The 21,332-nt window shown below is 40.9% G+C and overlaps 2 protein-coding genes across 3 annotated transcripts in view; one reads left to right on the top strand and one right to left on the bottom strand.

Moving 5' to 3' along the window:
* The window catches only part of GATB (glutamyl-tRNA amidotransferase subunit B), a 66,290-nt gene extending 47,458 nt beyond the window's left edge, over positions 1-18,832 (top strand). Inside the window, exons 14-16 of one of the 2 annotated variants that reach the window (XR_014882844.1) lie at positions 15,648-15,734; positions 16,558-16,640; positions 18,710-18,832. The gene's annotated coding sequence lies outside the window, so the exon portion shown is untranslated. Of the gene's footprint in view, positions 1-15,647; positions 16,641-18,709 lie in introns of both variants that reach the window. The other variant, XR_793179.3, reaches the window with a different exon arrangement.
* Positions 978-21,332, bottom strand: part of FHIP1A (FHF complex subunit HOOK interacting protein 1A) — a 37,196-nt gene continuing 16,841 nt past the window's right edge. Inside the window, 8 exon segments of the mRNA XM_010709551.4 lie at positions 978-3,850; positions 7,728-7,866; positions 8,151-8,329; positions 11,503-12,537; positions 13,336-13,523; positions 14,939-15,018; positions 18,742-18,782; positions 18,785-18,908. Of these exon segments, the coding sequence (XP_010707853.2) occupies positions 3,600-3,850; positions 7,728-7,866; positions 8,151-8,329; positions 11,503-12,537; positions 13,336-13,523; positions 14,939-15,018; positions 18,742-18,782; positions 18,785-18,908 (2,037 nt within the window). The 3' untranslated portion in view covers positions 978-3,599.

The following is a 21,332-nucleotide window of genomic DNA, read 5'->3' as shown; positions in this document are numbered from 1 at the left end:
CAGGGCATTCCCACAGGACGGACAGCCGAGTACCACCGAGAGAACCTTCTCATGTCCACAAAGCAGCAAAGACCAGCAGCCTTCATGTCAACTCTTCAAACCAAGTTCAGACGTTACCTGGACAAATACCTGGTACTACAGCACCAGCAGCCACCTTGGTCACCTGTAAAATCCCACATTTTCTTTTGGGGCTCATAAGGAGAAGATCAAATTTAAGGTGGGCCATCAACACAGCACACGAATCCCAAGTGATGCATATGCTCAAGGATTGGCATGTGCAAAGGATGATGCTGTTCGGAGGAACGCTGCTAAGAGCTTTTTCCCAGTTATAACAGGAACCACATTTGTACAAGATGCCTCATCGAAGAGAGATGGTATAATGCATTATCTAACTGGAAAGAAGGAGCCTATTAAACAAGCATTGTGCTGAAGAACTTACACAGAAAAAGGCAATTAATCTTCAAAGGATCAACATTTTCATGATAAATCATAGTTCCTGCATTTTGAAGACAGACAGATGCAATCCTTTCCAATATTTTTTCATTGGGTGCTGACACGGTGCTTCTATCACAGCTGAGACCTAGCTGCAAGTCCAATTCGGCTCAAGAACCAAGAAATACCGTGTTAAACATACAGTGGCCATTTTTGTAGCCCTAAGCTGGAGTTAGTGCACTTCCCCACTTCCTTATGGGGGCTGCCATTTTCTCCTCTTACAAGGGAACACTGTGTACAAACACAGTTGCAAGTGTTTCACCAAGAAGTCTTCCACATCATCCCAGATTTCAGGAGCTGATTTTATTCCACTGCAGCTCATGAGGAAAAATCCTTCCATTCCTCAAATGTACAGGTGCTTCTTGAGCAGCCTACATTTTAAGAACTCTAAATAACTGCACATCCCTGCTATGTTGAACACTACCGTGTCTTTGCACAGTTGTTGGATAGCACCAGGTAAAATGAACAATCTCAGAAGAAATCACTCCCACCCAGCAAACAAAGATTTTTATTTCAGAATAGAAATGAAAGGGTTCACACAGTAAGCTTACTGCCTTAATCAATGCTCTGCAGAATTCTTTTTTTTCCTTTTTTTTTTTTAATAAATAAAAGATTTCTTTAAAAAACATACGTGATTACTACTGCAATTTAGCGGTTGATTCTGAACTGCTAGAAGTTAGCTTATCACACAGATTCACTACTTTTGCTTTTGCTCACATAGTGCCTAGCAGAAGAGGAGAGGAGTGCAGCACATCCTGGCTCACAGTGCCAGAACACTTCCCACATACATTACCACTGACCCCCTTTCAGTAGGTTGATGAGTCCAGCAGGAAAGACAGCAATGCATGTGGGTATAAGTGAGAATGGGGGAAGAACCCATGATTTCCTATGGACACAGTGAAATATTTATGAGTTAGCTCTTGTCTACAGCAGTGTCATAAGAAAAAAAAAAAAAAAAGGAAAAAGAAAGAAAAAAGAAAAAAGAGCTCTCCTAAACATGGATAACCAAGATTCAAGAAAAAAAACCCCACAGCTTTGGCTCCAGCTTCCAAGGAAGTTTGTGAGGTGAAATAGTCATGTGAAGGTCAGAGGTGACTTACAGGATGGTGATGCAATGGTGTTTAAAAAGAAAAAAAACCCACACAAATAACAAAGCCACCAAGTTATAAGTGCAAGCACACTAGAGTCACTGGGAAGCAATGTGACCCTTCCACCATGGTGGACGTGATGACTGTACAGCAAACAAGAGGCAGATCCAGAGAAGTTCTTGAGGTGATCTTGTTAGACGTGCACTTTGGGATTTTCTTCCCTGGAATAGCCTACAGCAGTGTGACAATGAATGCTTCTCACAGCTTGCACATGAAAGGTACCATTTTTCAGAGGCATCTAAAGACTTTTGGAGTTTAAATTGCACTGCAAGGTCCACAAGAACTGACCTGTAATTAATTAGACTCTTCTGGGGGTGGTTTTGCTGTTTTTTGTTTCTTAATTTGTTTTGTTCTTCAACTAAGTGTTCTTTAGATCATAAGCTTTTCCCTTGCAATCTCTGAGAAAGCATATTTGAAAATTGGGATGTGATTTTGGAGTTTTCCAGAATTATGGAATTACAGTCAGCAGAATTAATTCACACAAATGTTACTTTTTATTTCCATTTCTTTAAATTTCCTGGAGTAGCTGTTAACATTTTTTCCTGGAAGAAGTGGATGTAAGGCTTTCTTGAATGAAACTCCTCTTTATGGAGCCAACTACAGCACCCTGGAAGCACAATTATGCTACTAAGATAAGATGAAATGCAGCAGTGATGCGCCAATTCATCATGCTTGGGTTCTTCTAATGAAGCCCATTACTCATAGATGAGAATTTTCTCAAGCAGTTAGTCACTAGCAGACAGCTTTCCCTATTGCTGCTTCCTATTCTGCAGCTGGTGAATAGCCTGCTCCTCCCCTCACCATCCCAAAAGTGCAATATTTGGAAAAGTCAACACCTAAATGAAAAGTAAACTAACAGTATTCAACTTTTCCCCATAACCCCTCCAAAAAAGAGCAATAAAACAGAACAGCTTCCTGGAGCATGCCAATGTTTTCCATTAAAATATGGGGGGAAAAAAATGATTGACAAAAACAGCCTGCTGTCCTTTTAATACTACTGAAAGAAACTGAATACCATTCCTTAGCTTATTAAAATAAGCATAAAAGCAAACAACAAATTAATTATCATTTGCATAGACTTTGTTTTGTACTTTGTGCAAATCTTACTAAATAAGGCATGCTTGAGAGTTTAGGTAGCAGTGCAGTAGATATTAAAGAATGCTGAGAAACTGCAAGGAAAATTCCAGGCAGTCTGCAGTCCACATCCACTTACACAGTTCATTTGACTTCAAAGACCAACAGCTGATAGCCGCAGATCTGTCTGCGACATAAGGCAATGCGGTATGTGTAGAGCCCAGCACCTGCTTGCAGCTAGTCATGGGTTTAACACACGTAAGATCACTTGAATTCATAAACCTGAGCTACTGGCTAAGGAGGGCTTCTCAGTGGTGTGCTGGCAAGAACCCCATCCCAGGGAAGGGGAGCAGGGAGGAGGGAAAAGCCATGGAGAAACACAGCCCTTCACAGAAAAGGGATTTGTGCACATTTTGTATGCGTTTCTTTACCCCAAACTTTCTCCCTGGGACAGTGCTTTTCCAGACAAACTGTGTTCTAACAGGCTTTTGAGAGGAGTATTTCTGAAGTAAAAAAAGCTGAAACGTTTGCCCCCTCTTAGTCCACCTTATTTAAGTGCCTACTGTGAAAATTCAACAGGAGTCAGTGGCAGTAAAGAGGGGCACCTATGTAACAACGAAGTGAGCTTAGGGAGCTGCTCTAACAGCAGCGTGAGAAATCTCCCAAATAAGTTATGTAGCACAGAGGAAAGTTGTAAGGCCCAATATAAAGTAATGTGGAATAGTATTCTGCCTCTTCCTTCCCTCTCAAATCAAGTATTTTCAGGAAATAGTGAAGTAGAACCTTCTTTCATAAGCAGCTTTGCACTAATAAAAAATAATCAGTTCCAACTCTGACAGTTTTTTCTCTTCAAAAAATAAAACCAACCTACTTTAGAAAAACCCACTAATAATAATCCTCAAAGTCCCCTGGTACTTTGTAATATAAAATGGAGTGTTCCTGTGCAAGAGCTGCCAGCTCCTTCAGGAACTCTGGGAAAAGGGCAGCTGCGAGCACAGCATTCCTCACGTGCACGGGAAGGCTGGGGTGAGCCAGGCTCCTCTTTCCCTTGTGTCCCAGGAAAGGCTGGAGCACGGCTGGGGGGGCTTCTGAGAGGCTCCTTCCTCTCCCCACGCTGCTGCCATGCAGGACGTTACCTAAGGCCAGGAAGAAAAAGAAGAAAAAAAAAACAACCAACACTCAGTATATTGAACACACAAAATATTTGTCCAGCAACTAGATGCAGTTTACAGGGATTGTGTTCCGAGTTGTAGTTCACAGTACTCAGACTGTGCTGGCAGATACTCCACTAATCTGACAGTTTTAAGTCCTACATGGCCTGCTTCTGTTGCATTTTTTATTAGCCATCTTTCCCCAGGTTATGTATTATTCAGTTGCAGCTCTGATGAGAAAAATATGTGGGCAGGAAAGGAGTCAAGGGAAAGAATAATATGGATTTACCTTATGAAATAACAGATAATATCTACCATTAGTCCCAGCATGGCTTTCTCAATTTAAAATGATCCTATACTCTAGCCCTCCCCCGGATCAAAATATCACTCTGACTTCACTTCTCTCTCCTCCCCCATGAATCACTGTGTAAGTGGGCTTGAAGCCGAGCTATCAAAATTGCCATGGGAGTTTGAAACAAGTTAAAAACTGAAGGAAAAAAACTTTTGAAAATTTATTTTTTCTACTTTAGCTTTAGCCTCAGCCAACTACTCTTCTGCTCCCTGTAAAGAAGCTAAATATTTAAAAATAATAATTTTTAAAAAGAACAAATCAAAACCACTATGTGGTCAGCACAGCATCGAGAGCTATATGATCTCTGGTGCCAGAGTTCAGAGGATCAGGGCTCAAGCATCGGGATGCATGGAATTACTGAGACAGCAGCACTTAAATTTCAATCAGCTGCTCTTTGATTCAACCTGAAGTAGAATGCACTTAAATTAATTGCTGTTTAGTGAAACTGAAATGGTGACAAAAACTAAAACTGGTGGAAAGAAACAGAAAGAGAAAATAAGTTGCAGGACTCACTGCTACAAGATGTCACTTGGCCTGGAATCGCAGCCAGACAGCATCCTGTCTGACTTAGAAGTGGGTGTTCTCATGAGCTGCATATCATTAAAGTGCACACGCACACACACAAAAATAAAACCAGACCAAAAAAACCCCTATGATATTAACTCTCATTCTGCAGATAAGCCAAATACCACATCACCACAACACCACCTTAGGAGGTTTCCCTTAAAGCCACACAGTTGATGTGAGACCCCACTAAGTCTGTGGTTATGTGAAGCTTTTTTTTGAAAGCTCTGCAAGAAGCGGATGGGGTACCCCCAGCTGGGTGCCTCTCTCCACGTGGCAGAGGATCCCTTTGCTCACCAGCTCTGCACTCTGGTTTCTTGCCTGGAGTTCTCCTCCAGCGTAATGGACTTGCAACTGCTCAAGATAAATTTTAATCTTAATCATCTAACAGAACTGTACTTTTCTTGAGTTCCAAAAAACGTTTCCAGCTCCAGACTTATCAATCATTCATGCTGTTATTCTAGAAGTTTTTATCTACTGGAGACACAGTACAGGAACATCAGTTCTGTGGAAAACTCTGAGTATAGGAGGAAAAACAACCTAAATTATGAATTACAATCAAAAGAGGAAGTTCTGATCTTCCTTTGAAGACTTACTTTGAGAGATTCTTTTATAATTTCAGAACGTTTCCTAAACAATTTTAAATAGTTTAACCAACACAATCAGAACTCTAGTAAGCTGTCAAAGGTTGGGCGTTTTTAAACTGTTCCCTTCATAAAGCACCAAAATTGATTCAGTTCAACCAAAAACACTGTGATTTTGTTTTATTTAAACATATTTAAAAAAAACAAACAAACAGAGAAAGATGGTCAAGGGATCAGAGATTTGATTTTTCTTCCATCAAGATTGTCTGCTTCCTTCTGCAGTCAGGGTGCAATTACAAAAGTGACTGCTCTGCAGATAGTTACCAAAGCACTGAAAGATGGGCAGCATTGCATATGGGATCACAACAGCTGTTCACATCTAACCCTAACCCAAACTGCCATGTAAGCAAACCACATAGTGCAACAAGCAGAAAATAACTGATTGGCGTTTTCTGTTTGAATGCTTTTGAAGACTGTCACTATCAAGGGAAGGCAAATGCTTTGGAATACTTCATTTTTACATTTGTGTTCCCCGCTACGTTTGGCTTCTCTTTTTCAGATGTGAATTCTGTAGGAATTCTGTAGGAATCAATGCAATGACCTGCAGTGTGCTGATGGATTAGTGAGCCAGCTTGCCCTAAGTAGAGTTTGACTGTTTGCATCACCAGTCTTGTTGGGAACCAAATGTGCAGTTCCCCAGACATTTATATGCCCTCCATTTATTTGTCAAGAGATACCTTCTTTACAGGGGTTGCCACAAGACTGAAGAAAATGTACCAATTGTCTGACTAAGCAGCCTTGTTTCGAGATCCTAAATAATGATCTGCGTGAGTCAGTCTGGCAATTTCTAAAGCCCACAAAAGAAAAGTGACGTAAAATAAGAAGCACAAATAAATTCCAAAAATTACTATTTTATTTAACGGAGGTACAACTAATAGGCACTGAAAACTTTGAAGTGTAAGGCTTGCAAGTTTATTCAGCTAGATGAATTTCTAGAATGCATTCTAAAAAAGTTTGTACTGCCAGCACCTGGAAAAGAACACTAAATGTTGCCTCCTAATCTTGTCGCATACACCAGCTACAGTATCACGTAAGTGTAAGGCTTCCTCACATGTGGTACCAGGATATAGAGCTTTGCAGATGTTTGCAATACACAGCTCATTTACAGCATGCACCTTTCACAGACTAACTCTTAGTGAGATCGTAATTTTGCTGACTAGATGTACTGCAAACCTCAGAAATGCACACCATGCTGACTAGAAACGAGGTAAATTACTATTCAGAGCCTTGCAAAATGAAAACAATTAAGAAGATGCATAAAAAGCCCTGCTTTCCACACCTCTGGAAATTTGAGAAAAATACTACTAACTTTGCAGTGGTAAAGGCAAGGCAGGATGATTGTTAACAATTGCAAATGATGCATGAGAACACATCTCTGAATGCAGCCTCTCTTCAACCCTGATTCTGAGCCCTCAATCCCTGTGGTCACAGCTCTCAGCAAATTCTGTGCATTCCCATCACACGGAAAATTGCTTTTAAGGGAAACCTGCACCCAACTCTGCTTGCTTAGCGACAAGCTGAGAATTGATACATCCCCAGGGCAGGGTGCCAGCGATAGACCCATCACCCTGCTGCTTTGGGAAATTTCTCAGTGAGAATTTAAGATTTTTTACCAGGTGTAGCACACTGTCTTTGAGAACCAGCAGAGTCCCCTGGAAAGCTTAGGTGATACCTGCTTAACTCCCCATTTTTCTTGAAGTGTCCTGACTTATACCACCCATTTGTTTTTCTGTTTCATGCTTTCATTCCAGAAAGCACATTTGAAGTTCTCTGGCTCATATCCATCTCCATCAGTAAAAGCCCAAACTATCATATGAGGCCTTATTCAGTCGCTGCAGAAACCAACTCATTCTGGACTTCTGTCCTCTCTAACATTTATAAAAAAAAAAAAAAACAACCACAAAACCACCACCACCACCAACAAAAAAACAGAACTAATGACTAGATGAAGGTCAGGCTGAAAATAAAATAAAATCATACAAAATGCTGTCTCACCTCATGCCTTGAAAGCAAGTTTGTTTACAACCAAAGCAAGCAAGCCAAGCAAGAGCTGATTTTGTTACTCCTTTAAACAGAAATTATCTGTAGCAAAGACAATAAAAGCTTCTAAAGAGCAAAGCATATCCAGATAGATCCATATACTGTGGCCTACTGAGGATCATCAGTTTCAAGCCAGAAGGCTACATCTGGTTAATGATATGTATAATGCACCACACCTACTTTTAATCATGCTGTAGGAAATGAGAGAGGTAACTGGTGATTCATTCCACCCAGCACTCCTCTGAGTGCAGTTAACATTTACCTTTGGTTAGCAGTTCTTCAGCGGCATCAGACATGTCCACACGAAAAAGTAAGTACTGTTGGGCCTCCAGGAGAAGATCTGGGAAGTCTTTTTCCATAGAAGCGAAATGTTCAATTTTATTTTTCACAGATGCCAGCACCTGCCAAAACAACAGTAACAATTACTTTTTCCTCCCTTGCTCCCAGTGCAGCCACTGTCTGAACACTTAGGCTCTCCAGCTGCATTAAAGAAGACTTAACAATAAAAGTTATGGTCATACAGAATTTTCAGCTCTTTGCACAAATATCATCAAAATACTGGAGCGAGATGCGAGGCTCTCAGATGGGAAGGAAAGCAACAGGTGAAACTGAAAAGAGCTGAAGAATTAACGAGACACCAAAAATACTGTTCCGGTAGGCAGAACTACAGCTTATGGGCAAATACCTGATAAAGTGACCGTACGCTGGGCTGAAACACCATGTTGGTGTTGAGCAGAAAGGAGCGAAGAAGAGGCTGCGGGTAACTTGCTAGCTGAGTAATAATCCCAATAAGCAGCAAATTTACATGCAAAGAGTTCTCCAGCATGTTCTCCAGCTTGGACAATACCACGCTGATAAATGGTCCTGCAAAAAAAAGAGAGAAGGAACCAATGCTTCTGTTTTCACAGAAGAAAAATTGTGAGATCCAGGAAATAAGCATGTGAAAGGAATTTTGATCATCATAACCAACCAAATCAAACCTCCTACATGCTAATTAAAGCCAGCAAGGAGGAAAAACAAAACTTATCTGAACAGACAAAATAGACTTAACAGGGGTGTTAAAAGCTTTCATGAGTAGAAGCAATTTGACTAGCAAGCTAGTTACGTTAATGGCATATTTAATGTACATAATCATTCTACTTTATGTGTGCCAATAAGGATTTAGCCTAATATGTTATGGTCTATTATTTCATTCCTTTTGAAGTCAATCAGAATAGTACCACTGAAGAATCATAGCATCCTCAGAGTTAGCTGGGACCTTTAAATGTCATCTAGTCCAACTGCCCTGCAGTGCACAGGGACACCGCAGCTAGATCAGGTTGCCCGGGGCCTGATCCAGCCTGGACTTGAAAGCCTCCACGGATGGGGCATCCACCACATCACTAGGCAACCTGTTCCAGTGCCTCACCATCCTCACTGTAAAAGACTTTTCTTTATACCTAACCTAAATCAACCCTCTATGAGTTTGAAACCATTTGCCCTTGTTCTGTCACCACAGACCCTGCTAATAGTCTATCCCCTTCTTCATGTAGCTCCCCTTCAGATACTGAAAGGCTGCTCTCAGGTCTCCCCAGAGCCTTCTCTCCCCAGGCTGAACAGCTCCAGCTCTCTCAGCTTGCCCTCGTAGGAGAGGTATTCTATCCCTTGGATCATTTTTGTGGACCTCCTCTGGACACGCTCCAGCAGAACTTGTCCTTTTCACTAGCACTGTGCTTTATTTCCACAGAAGGACTGGTGAAGTACCTTATAGCTTAGACTTTTTGTCTCACCAAAATGATGAGGTGTAAAGCAACCACAAAAACGCTACTCTGAACAAAAAAATCAAAAGCTGTGATAGTCACATCACAAAGAAACACTTTTTCAATTCTGCAGTCACACAAAGCAAGGAAAACATGAAAACAGATTTATAAGCAAAATTATTTGCACATGTACTCTTTATCATGTAAATGTCAGCAATAAACAATAGTTTTAGTTTGTGTCTTTCTGTTGCAGGGCAACCACTACAATACAGAAGCCCTGACAATGAAAGTACATAAACCCTCCTGCCTGGGTGCACGGGTGGAGCAGCTTCAAAGCCCCTTGACTGAGATAGTTTCTCCTATCCCTACAGAACCTACTGCTTCCTCCTCCTCTGTCCACGGGGACAATTTCACAGAGCCCCTGAGGACCACAGTGCAAAGGGAGCTCCCTTGGGACAGCAGGGGTTGCAGTAGCAGCAGAGGTAGATCACGGTTTCTCCCATGCAAGTCAAACTCCAAATCTGAGTAGATAAAGCTGAAGTTAGACATTTCTAACAAAGGTATGCCACTTCTCTTGAAGTTCCCAATACAAAATTCTCAGTTTTCAATAAATCATTAGAATAAAAAACAAGGAAGTGAGCAGAGTTTGCAAGTCTGAGAAGAACCAGTATTAACTAGTGAGAAAACAAAAAAAGTATCCCTTTCCTGACTTCATCTCCTTGTAGCCACAAAGTCAAGCACTGTTTCTGAACATCATATTTGTTCTTACTCAGGGGAAAACAGGGATGACTGTGATAATGCCCTCAAATTGGACACAGACACCAATGGGACATTTTCTTCGCAGATCTACAGATCTGTGAGCCCAAGGAGAGTATCTCTGTACCGCTGAGTCACTGACTGTGGGAATCTCTGGTTATCTGATTCCGTAGCAAGAAGTCCCCCCTTTATTACACACATAATATAGCATTCCAAATTAAATAGAACATTATTATATTTGAAAGGCACTGCAATCTCCCATTTCTGAGGCATTTTTTATGAGCAACTCCTTACCTGCAATCACTAAGAGCTACAATGCAATCACTACAGCAAGGTGAATACCCTAAGAGTAAAAAATGTTGTGGACAGGGTTTTTTCACCCATTTCATTGGTTGGGCATTGTTTTGTTTTTTTCTTTAAAGCAAGTAATGGAGGAAGGGACTGGATGAAGAGAACAGGGATGGCATTTTTTGAGCTGTATTTGACAGCAGATAATGGGAAATTGAAACGTTTGAACGTGATTAGTCTCTGGTACGAGGAAATTACCACTGCAGTAAAAATAGTAAATGGACTGGATAAACAGGCTGAGGTTTTCAATTAAGAGACAGTGCCAGGCAGGCTGGCCACAGCTGACCAGAAACATCTGCATTTCAATGGATACAAACGAATGTTTTCCCCCCTCCTTCCAAATGAGCAAGAAGCCAGATTACAGAGGTCTTATTTTGGATGAGAAAACCTAGACAAGCCATTATTATTTTTTTATTATTAGTATTTGCATTACTGTGGTATCCAGGAGACCTAATTAAAGATCAGGAGCCTGCAATGCAAGGAGCTGCACAAACAGTAATCAAAAGCACACTCTACCCTCCCGTAGCAATTTCATTCCTGAATGGCTTGGGCAGTCTCTAGAGAACAAACTTGTTGTCTGGCACAAGACAGAAAAGTCTCTACCCACTGCGAAGGCTGCTGTGGCGTTTGAGGACCAAGGCGCCAGGACAGTTCCCGCAGAAAGGCACGGCAGACGTGGCATCAGTGCTGCCACCTCGTGCTAAAAAGTGAATTAGCAGAAGGGGTGAAAATGGCAACGTGACACCACAGCTACAGCATGAGAGGTGCCAGCCACCAAAAAGACAAATTATTTACCTGGGCTCTATATATTAGAACTGTTACTACAGTCCGCTTTCAATTGATGAAGTTTATCCTAGAATGCTGGTGCTCTGACACACAAGAAACATAATCCCAAGATTTGTTTGTGGTTTTTTGGTTTTTTGTTTTGTTTTTTGTTTTGTTTTGTTTTTAAGTAGCCAGAAAAGAACAAAGCAACCACCATTTGTTGTCACTACTGACACTTGCTCTGCTCTACTTTCATGCTGCATCTGTTTGATTCTCCTTGGGCAGTCTCAGCTATTTGGGCATACCCTCTTTAGTGTCAGGGCTGGTCCCAGCTCTATGCTTGTGCTGTGCACTGCAATTACACTCGGCCACCTTCGATCGCCATGCATTCTTGTATTTGCTAGGTATGTAACTAACAGGACATTACACCTGTGAATGGAGCACTCTGACTCCTCACAGCGCGCTTGGGAGATGCATCCTCCTTTGGTCCAAAGGGAGATGATGCGCTCTCTGCAGAAGGGGTATCTGCTGAGAAATTCTCAAAGTCCTCCTCCTCTTCTGCAGGAGACACAGGGTCAGGAGTGTCTAACTTTTGCTCCTCCACGCCTGCATTGTTTGGATCCAGTTCCTTAATAATTTTGTCATACTGTGCAATGAAATCCTCACCATCTGTGCTCAGCACTTGTGAGCTTAAGCAATTATCTGCCTCCTGAAGCTTCAACTCTAAGTCTGGCTGTGGATCAGTCTCCACCATTTTCTGGTTTATTTGTTCTTTCGTTACACTTTGAGTCAAGCTTGATTTTTTTTTACTGTGCTCATCCACGCCCACTTCCAGCTGGCTGTTAGAAAGAGGCCCATTGACAACAGTCTGGCTTTGGACCTGATGTTCTCTGGACACATTTAAAGTTTTCTCCTTGGAGTTGTCATCATCCTGCATATCCTTCTGGGCACATAATCTGTAAACCATAACATCATCCTGAAAGTCTGAATCCTCTATGTAAGAACCTTTGACAAGCATAATAGCATTTTTTTTCATCTCTTGAATATGTTTCGGTGGCACTGCGGGCATCTGCATCTCTGTATTTCCCAGATCATCATACTGCTGGAGCGAGCTCACATCAGAACCAGGAGAAATCCCTGTGTCATAGCTATCATCCCATTCCAGCTCCAGCTGCATCTTCTCACCCATTGGTGTTGTTTGAGAGGAGCTACACATGCTGCGTGTCCTTTGCTGGAGACGAAACATGGGGTGTTCCACATCTGTACTGTTCTCCTCAGCAAGCGTTTGGATAAAGGTCTCGGGATCAGGATTTATTCCATCGTACAAAGCAGACCAGACCTTACAATCTTTCAGACACTGGAGAATGGCTTCTTGAGCTTCTCCCAGGTACTGCAGGTAGCTGATATCCACAGCTCTTCCAAATTCCACGATGCAGGCAGATTCAGAAATGCCTCTAACAGAATCTGAAAGCAAAGAAGATGACTCATACCATGACACAATAAAAAAACTCCAAAGTTCTCTAGCAAGGCAGTTACTAACATGGCAGGTGGAATCTTTAGCCCCAAACATCCAATAAGGCAGGAAGAACCTCAATTTAGAGATATGAATGCACTCGAGTTGTTCCTACTGCCAAGTGAGCACTGTAACTCAATTTCTGAGAAATCAGCTCACTCCCATCTCTAAAACAACAGCGAGCGCTCCGAACCTGCAAGTGCCATTGTCAAGTACCTGTACATTATTTTTATGAATGAATATTTTAACAGCTACCAAAGTTGAATAAGGTTTTGTATGGGGCTGTTGAATCACGGCCTGAACCTCTGATAAATCAGCTGAGGCAAGCAATGAGTCAGCCACAGAGCACAAGTGAAGGCAATTCACCTGTGCTGCAGGAAGGAGTGGAGCCTGGCTCCACCTTTCCTAGACCCATTTAAGAGCTGACTGCCAGTGGGGAAGGATCTCTTCTGGAGATCCCTCTACTGGAGTTTCCCTTGTGAGCCCAGGTTACAGGTAAGTCTACCTATCCCTTCTGTTTCCTGCTTTGGTGTAATAACATTATAGCCAAGCTTTCTATTATACCATAACATCAGTATATCCATTAATTGTACAGGTTTCAATAGACCTGGACCCATGAAAGGAATTAAATAAGCTTTCCTGTGCGGCCTAGCTGTCCAGTTTGTTGTTGCCCACCATTTTTGTTCCACCTGAGCTACTACCAAACTCAATTCAGTTCATCATCTGGTCTTCCCATAAGCACTAATTACCTTTAGTTTGAGCTGATTTTGTCCAGAGAATATAATCTTTTCCTTGGCTTTCTAGAGTCAAGGTGATCCCAGTGGAGCAGCAGATGGGTGTCAGGGCAAGCAGTTTTGCAGCAGATACGGAGTAACAATCTCTCTCTTTCACAGCCCTTCGCTGGCTCAACATCATGTGGTTACATGGGATCAGATACCTGAAACAGCAGTCTAGCATTACTACATCCTTCCACATGAGCGAAAACAAAAACATACAAAAGTCCCTTCACACCTTCTTTCCTTCTTCAAAATTAAAGAACTAAGAGTAACCTTGACAGTGATCTATATTCTAAACCTCTTAAGAGCATGAAACCCCAACTCTTTGCATTGTGAAGCTACAGTTCAATGAGGAACTGTCAAGACAAGCAGCGATGGGAGATCAGTTGCATTAGAATGGGGGAATGAGCAGCCCTTCACAGGTCAGAGCAAGCGCCTGCTATAGGAAGGGATGAAGGAAGCATAGGATGGGCAGAAGTCAAAGGCTAGTAGTGGTGTTTGGTCCCAGTATGACTGAGTTCTGTCTCAGAACCTTCAATTTATTTGTTTTCCAAGGAAATCAAGACAGAGTCAGTTTACATGTGCAGGCAAGCAGCCAGCAAAAGGGAAGGAAAGGTCATCAAGGTGTTTCAATACTCTAAATCAAGACATCTTGGGCAAGAGGAAAAAAGCTACAGGGAAAATGAGGGACAGAGGAAGCACATTATCTTGTTTAATATTTTTAGAGCACTTCTGTTTAATATTTTAAGAGCACTCTATTAAGGTCCTTAAATGTTAACTATGGTGATATTTTCCCATTTTAAAAGGAAACCAAATTTTAAAGGATTCCCTAAATAAATAAACAACAGACTGAATACAACTGTACCGCTGGTTAGTAGGGGAGTCCCAGCATAACTTGAGTTCACAGATGTCCTAACACCGTTATTCCCAGGCACTCAGGGAATTTCACCTTAATGCCTATCAGTGGAGGGACTCAAACACTGATGCCTTCCACAGTGTTCAAAGCCTTATGAAGCTACACCAGTACTTCCACAGAAATTATCAACTCTAATCCAAAATTATAGTTCTGTGTTCAGCAGCAGCCTATGGAACAATCAGATAAATGCTAAAATAATCAATGCATTCAGTACATTATATAGCGATCTATGAACAACAGTTCAGGAAAGTATTCTTTGAGAAAGAGGAATAACAGAGGTGAAAGCTGGAAGCAACTACTTAAGTTCCTTGTAATGCAGCGCATATGTAATAAACTAAAGAAAACACGTTGGAGAGAAAAAACTATATGTTTAAAAGCAGGAAATAAGCAGTTTGAGGGTGATAAATATATTCTCAGCTTTTCTTCTCTCACATTTATAGAAATAAATCACAAGAAGAATCTCTTATTCCTGAAGATCACAGAACATAAATCATGCTCTTACAGGTCTAGCATGCTTTTGCCAGAATCATAAACATTCTTATCTCTGTAGCTCCTTGAATTTCTGCTCTCTTGGAGAACCTCCATCTAGCTCTGTGCCTATCGTGTGAGACTCTGTGTCCCAGAATTATGACAAAGTTGAAAAAGGAGTTTGGGCTTTACCTTAAAACTAGCTGCAACATCACGTCTTCACAGTGCAAGCCAATGAGTGTTCTGAACAATGCTAAGGAGACCACACAGAGCTGAAAAATGATAAATGCCATCAGATTTCGATCTGAAAATAGTACCTTTCCAATCTTTCTTGCATTCTGTATAACAGAATGACTCTACCAGAACGCACCACTTTAAGAAACCGTTAGCATGCTACTTCAATTTGTCAGCACCCCTGCAGGATTTTGTTGCCAAGAGCTATCCACATACCATTTGACATTTTAGTGATCTATAATTCCAAATTTTCCTTCAAAAAAATTACTTAAAATATTCTCTACAAGGTATTTGCATTAACTTATCTAGAATGTGAAAGCAGTAATTTACCAGTCTTTTCAATTTTTTTTTTTTCTAAATTTATTAGTTTAACCCAGCATGAAGGGAACTCTGTAACTGCTAAGGTAAGTATTAGGTTTTACTGCCGACATAGAATTTGAATCAACAAGATATTTTTCTGAAAAGAAAAAAAAAAGTTAAAAATTACTTAAAAGTTTCTGCTTAACATATTAAGAATGATGAGTGTTGACATGTTAAGAAGCTGAATGCTCCTATACTTCAGTGCCTTTATACCTACAATTGAATTTACTGACATAGACCAGAACTACACAAGTCATTTTTATCAGAATCTACTCCATGTGGATAACTCCCCATCCTCTCATTACAGGCCACCTGGATAGCTGGGAACTATGGCATGATCCTTTCTGTGAGACCAGAAGAAAAGAAAGAACAGTACTCCTCATTGGAATTGCATGTGTGTCTTCTTTAGGAAAAGTCTGACCAATGTACTCATCAGCAAGTACTTCAGCAGTCACATGCAGCAGAGGCAAAAATCATACCCGTTCTGTGACAAGCACCCCACTTTCACACTAGTCTTACAAAAGACTAAAAACTGGGACTCGCAGGTTTTTGGTCTCTACTTAAGACACATATCTTTCAAAACTATCATACAGTGTATTTCTATAAGCTTGCTTGTAGAAATGTGTCAATACGGTAAAAGAATGATCTCTAAGCTTTCATCGATTTTCACGAACCACAGCACCATAATTTCACTGCCTTTTCATGTGTTTTTCCTTGGGCATTTGCTCCTGCGCTGCTCTTTCCTGGAAATAGCATCTTGCAGCTGGCTTAGATTCCAGGGCGAGGCTGACTCTTGTGAGAATTACTTAGCATAAACTGACGACTACTTAGAGTTTCAAGTTGGTGTTTTATTCTTGCCTCCCGTTATACTAGTAATGTAAACTCCAATAATTAGTACATGAAGTAAACTGCACTTTTCAGTAGCTAAACAAGGAACCAGATAAAGAAAAAGCTATAGATATTTCTCTTCCTTTTTTCAGTCAGTGAACATCCTTCATAATTCATTCAGGATTAAATCTCACATCATTCCCAGGCATGGCTTCTCTTTCCAACTGTGGTATTTCCTCCTTTTCACTGCAGTCAGTCTTCTTCCTCCCACTGTTAAAATTCTCTGTACTAACTGCAACAGCACGTTGCTGTTCCTCTCCAGCCCATGCTTTCGCAAGAATGTCAACTTAAAAGGCACTTTGTTTCACTATTTCCATTCTCTGTTTCAGCCCAGTGACTCAGCTCCCCTACAGGATGATCAGCTGTCCACAGTGAGCACGACCAGAAGAATGCACAGACTTATTTTAGAAGTGTATGTATATTTTCCCTTACTCGGTTTCCATCTCTGTGGAACCATTAAATGCTAAATTTTAAATAAACCTTACTTGATAGTCTCTGAAAAGCAAAAGTTTCTTTGATCACCTTTCCTAGTTTGGTCATTAAACTAACACCCAGAGAAAAACAAGAGAGCGAATAAGCCCTGCATTCAAAAAGCAAGCTGGGATGTGGACATGCATGTAGGTAATAAAGCACACCCAGGCACAGAAAGAAGATAACCAGAGAAAGCTTATGAGCTGGCCTGCTGTGAGGCAAAGCAGAGCTCAAATCCATTGCCCTGCCAGCATTGTCCAATGCTCATAACAGAAACCAACAGGAAGGTCCTTGCTAGTCCAAGATCTCATGCCTACAAAAATAGCAAGAGAAAGAAAAAGGGCAGTAAAGAAAGAAAGAAAAAATCTGAACTCCAGTTCTTAATGGAAACAAAGAGGTAGAGTTGAAGAGCAGCAGGGCAAGCTTGAGGACGAAGTGAGATCCTTACACAAAAGCTGTACTTTAGTGGGGGTAAAACAGGAATTCTTATTTCCTCTCTGAAACTGAGAACCAAGTCTAACTGTTCTTCATACTGTGCAAGTTCAAAATATACTAATTCCTTAAATTTTTCCAGCATTTAAAAAATTGCAGCTTATAGGAAAACGTTTGCACTATGGTTGCAAAGAGAAATGAGAAATCAAGAATCTTTCAAAGAAGAAATGCTAGTCAATTTTTGGGCCTCATAAGAAGAAATGATTTAATGTACTACCAGGAGATAAAAAGTGCAGGACTTAACAAGTGCTTTTTGGCCACCTGTCTGTATGTAAGCTTAATTCTGGGTGAATTATTAATAATTATTTTCAAGAGGTAACATATACTGTTTCTGTGCTACAAAAACCAAACAGAAGGCTGCAGTTCTGGCTTTTGCACTTGGCCAAGCTATGCTGCGGCAAACTCATTTAGTTCACAGAACCATTTTGGCTGAGATCCTGAGTTACTCAGCAGAAGGATTCTTTACAATTCCAATCTTGCTTGCCTAAGGAACAGTAATTAATGATTATCAGAGACAACAGCATTTGCATTTTTGTCGACAGAAACTGTTTCAGTTTTCAGATTTAATGCATCTTAGGGATGCAGTAACAGCAGCATATATCCATATTTGCATCGCACCCACATTTCAAAACATATTTCAGACAATGTCTCTAATGCACAAATTCAATGCACATGCTGGTGTTCTGGCTTCTCATGCCCCAAAACATTATACTGTATTTTATCCACAAAGCTGCGCATCATGCAAGATTCAGGAAAGGCTGCCAGCCAAACATGGCTCCAAAGGGTCATCCAGTGCAACAAGTATTCACTTCCTGGGCCAGAAGATCAAACTGTTATCTCAGCTAACTCCCCAGCCACTGTGGTGCATTATGTCTGTGCTGAGAAGGGGCTCACTGCAAATTTGAGATAAACCTTACTGCACAGAGGAGTGAAGAAACAAAAGGAAAGAGCGATCTGATCACTTGAACAAGCAAGTGCCTTGCTTTAATGAAACAAGAAAGCTGGCAGTATCACAGTTAAGCAAACATGCTAGAGCAATGCAGACTTGGTTCCTGAGAACTCTACTGGCAATACTGCAGTTCACAACTTAAGCAATTCGAAGACATCCTTGCAGAGCTCCCACTGTCTCCTACAAAGATCATTTACAAATACCTATTGCTTGGCAGAACTGCAAAGATAGAAAGTGTTCCTTGCCTTCGTTACGTTCTGAAGTCCTAGGGATGTGTTGTCTTGGCAGCACTAATTCACCATTATCCAGAATATAAATGCTTCCAAATTTACCTTTACTTTTCAAACAGAATTTAGACTTCCAAAGGCCCTCATCTACCTTTACCCCATTTCCTAAATATGTAAAACCACTTCACATTTATCAACTTCTTAGGAGAGCTACAGCTAGATGCCAGAACACAAACAAAGTATTAAAAATCAAAAGGTACACATTAGGATGGGGGAGAAAACTCCTAGCTAGATAAACAGGAATTTCCCTTTCCCATTTAATTAGTTTACCTATACCCACAGGAAAACCTGAACTCCTTTCCTGCTCATCTTACCCGGAATGGCGTGTTGATTCGGCTAGTAAGTGTATCTAGATGTGCACGTTCTCATGTCGGTGCAGCAGAATAAAACGGAGGAAAATCTTAAGGAGGGCTGGCTCTGAAACACTACGCAGAAAGAGATCCAGATATGCAGTAGTGGCCATCACTTCTTCCACCGTCACCTACAGGGAAAAACAAGGTAAATGGAACATATTGCACACACAAAACGTCCATCCATACCTTGCAGCTGCATGATACCTGGCACCCACCCGAAGCTTCCCACACATAGTACTGCCACAAAATTATTCAGATCTTTACTTTTTAAAAGTAGTGTGCTTCTGACTTGCTCACAAACATTTTGAGCCCATTTCTTACCTGTCTTGCTTTCCCAGAAAAAAAAAACAAACCTCTAACCAACAGCCCAAATCTCACAGATGTTGCAATACAAAGAGCCAAATCCTTCCAGAAGCTCCCCACCACTTTTCTGCCATGTCAGCAGTTTTGACTCACACTTCTCATTCCTTAGAAGTGTTCTCAGATGTTGTGAATACATACATCTACCACATTATTAAAAATAAATGACAACAGAGCAGAATCAAAGCACAGTACAAACTCATAGTTCCAGAGTTTTAAAAAATATATATGAAAAATATGTCTACCCGGAATTTTGCCCCTATTTTCCTTCTTTTTATTTTGTCTCATCTCAGTTTTTAAAAGGTACACGATATTGGTCCACGCATGTACAATCCAAAGACAAAAGCCTCTGCTATCAGAATACAATTCAGCTATCCATACCAGTTGGTTAACCCATATTGTTCTGCTACACGCAATCCTTTTGGAGCTTAGCTATTGACAGTATGCACTGGCAAGGCACAGCGAATTCCAAAGGCCACCTCTGCACCACACACTGCTGTTGCAAAGTCAGCTTCTTAAAAATAGTTACCCAGAAGCCTAATAAGCTTAAGTGTACAAAGAAAAACCCTTAAATACAAGAATCTGTCTATATGAAAGGAAGTATTAAACATCTTTTGTTTATCAAAGTTAGCTGGATAAATGAAAGGACTGATTTTAATAAAAAAAAAAAAAAGCTGTCACTTAAGAACTAAGAGGATTTAGAAAGTACTCAGAAGGGCAGCACTTACGTAACACACCGTAAATATTAAAACCCCTGTTCCGTTGTGCTGCACGTTAGCTACACTCACAGTAATGTCATGCAGCAAATGTTCCCTTTAAAGCTTTTAAGATCACAAGCTGCTTCTGGCCAGTTACACAGAACATAGGAATGCTGCATGCAGCCCGCAGACCTCATGGAGAGGGGCACTGACAAGGAGAGCAGCTTCAGGGGAGTGCTGAAGTTATAGGCATCAATTCAGTCTTTCTGAGACTTTAACACTCAGCTCCTTAACAACAAGCAGCAGACCACTGTCTTGAATATAGGTCTTTCATGAAAAAATATCTATTAACTTCTACTCCAAAATGGAATACTGTTCATGGATTCATTCCTCTTCCTCCTCCCCCTACAAACATCAAGTGGGGTAAAAAATAGTTGCTAGGTCAAGCACTTCAACTTCACAATCTGAATTTACATTGTGGCTACAGCTCTGGTTCAATGTCTGCATTATTTTAAGTATTATGACAAAATGCTTTCTTCTTGTGTGCGCGCACGCACACACACACACATTCCCACTGCCACATGTAAACCAGCATAAAACTTGCTCAGGAATTGAGTCGGGGTTGTGCAACAGAGAAAATTGTTTCTAGCTGAAGTGGAGATTCATTTTTTCAACAGCCAAAAGCATAGGAACTTGCGGGGTAAGAAAAGAGCAGCTTTCTGATCACAGCCGTTGCCTGCTGCCCTGAGAATTGGCACTGGCATTTTTTTATTATTTATTTTTAAAAGCAACAAACTGTAAAAAGCAAACCCAAGAAATCCATCATATGACATCATAATGATAGCACAGAGTTCAGTGAAGAGTTTAAAACCTCTGCCAAGAAAAGGCCAGACAGAAGTAATACATTGTTATGTCTCTGTCACTGCTCCTCCTCTACGGAAAATGAAGCACGAACTTGGCCTGCAGGCTTCAAAGATGTTTGTTGACAGTGGAGGAACAGCCCTATGTATATGGACAAAATCTGAAACTGTAAATGAAAGCAAAAAAGCCAGCAGATTCACAAGGGCAGTGACCTTTTTCTGAAACCAATGCTCTTTGGGCAATACGCGCTACCCTGCTATCAGCAAGAGAAAGCCACAAGCTTTTCAGAGCTGTATCATGAATGAACCACAAAGGGCAGAAGAAAGCCAGTGAGAGATTTCTTTAGAAAAGAACACTTCAATTCTGAGAGTGTGCTCAGTACTCCTTGCTGCTCGGGGACTAAGTGAAAGAGAAATCCTGTTTACTGTAGCCAACATCTCACTGATACTACTAAATAGAGCTAAAAGCACCAAGTAGTTACTAAAGAAGCTCAGATGGCTCAGGGAAAAGTAACTTATAGCTTCAGTAAATCTCAACTATTTGAATTGAGGCTTTTCGTGCAGAGTGCTACATTACACTTCATATTTTATTCTTCTTGGAAAAGATGTTGTCGAATCTGCTAATCTATTTTCT

Source organism: Meleagris gallopavo, chromosome 4 (genome assembly GCF_905368555.1).
Source record: "Meleagris gallopavo chromosome 4, MGAL_WU_HG_1.1, whole genome shotgun sequence".
In the NCBI taxonomy this organism is placed as follows: domain Eukaryota; kingdom Metazoa; phylum Chordata; class Aves; order Galliformes; family Phasianidae; genus Meleagris; species Meleagris gallopavo.
Note: the sequence above shows the minus strand (reverse complement) of the source record. Positions and strands in the feature narration are given on the sequence as shown.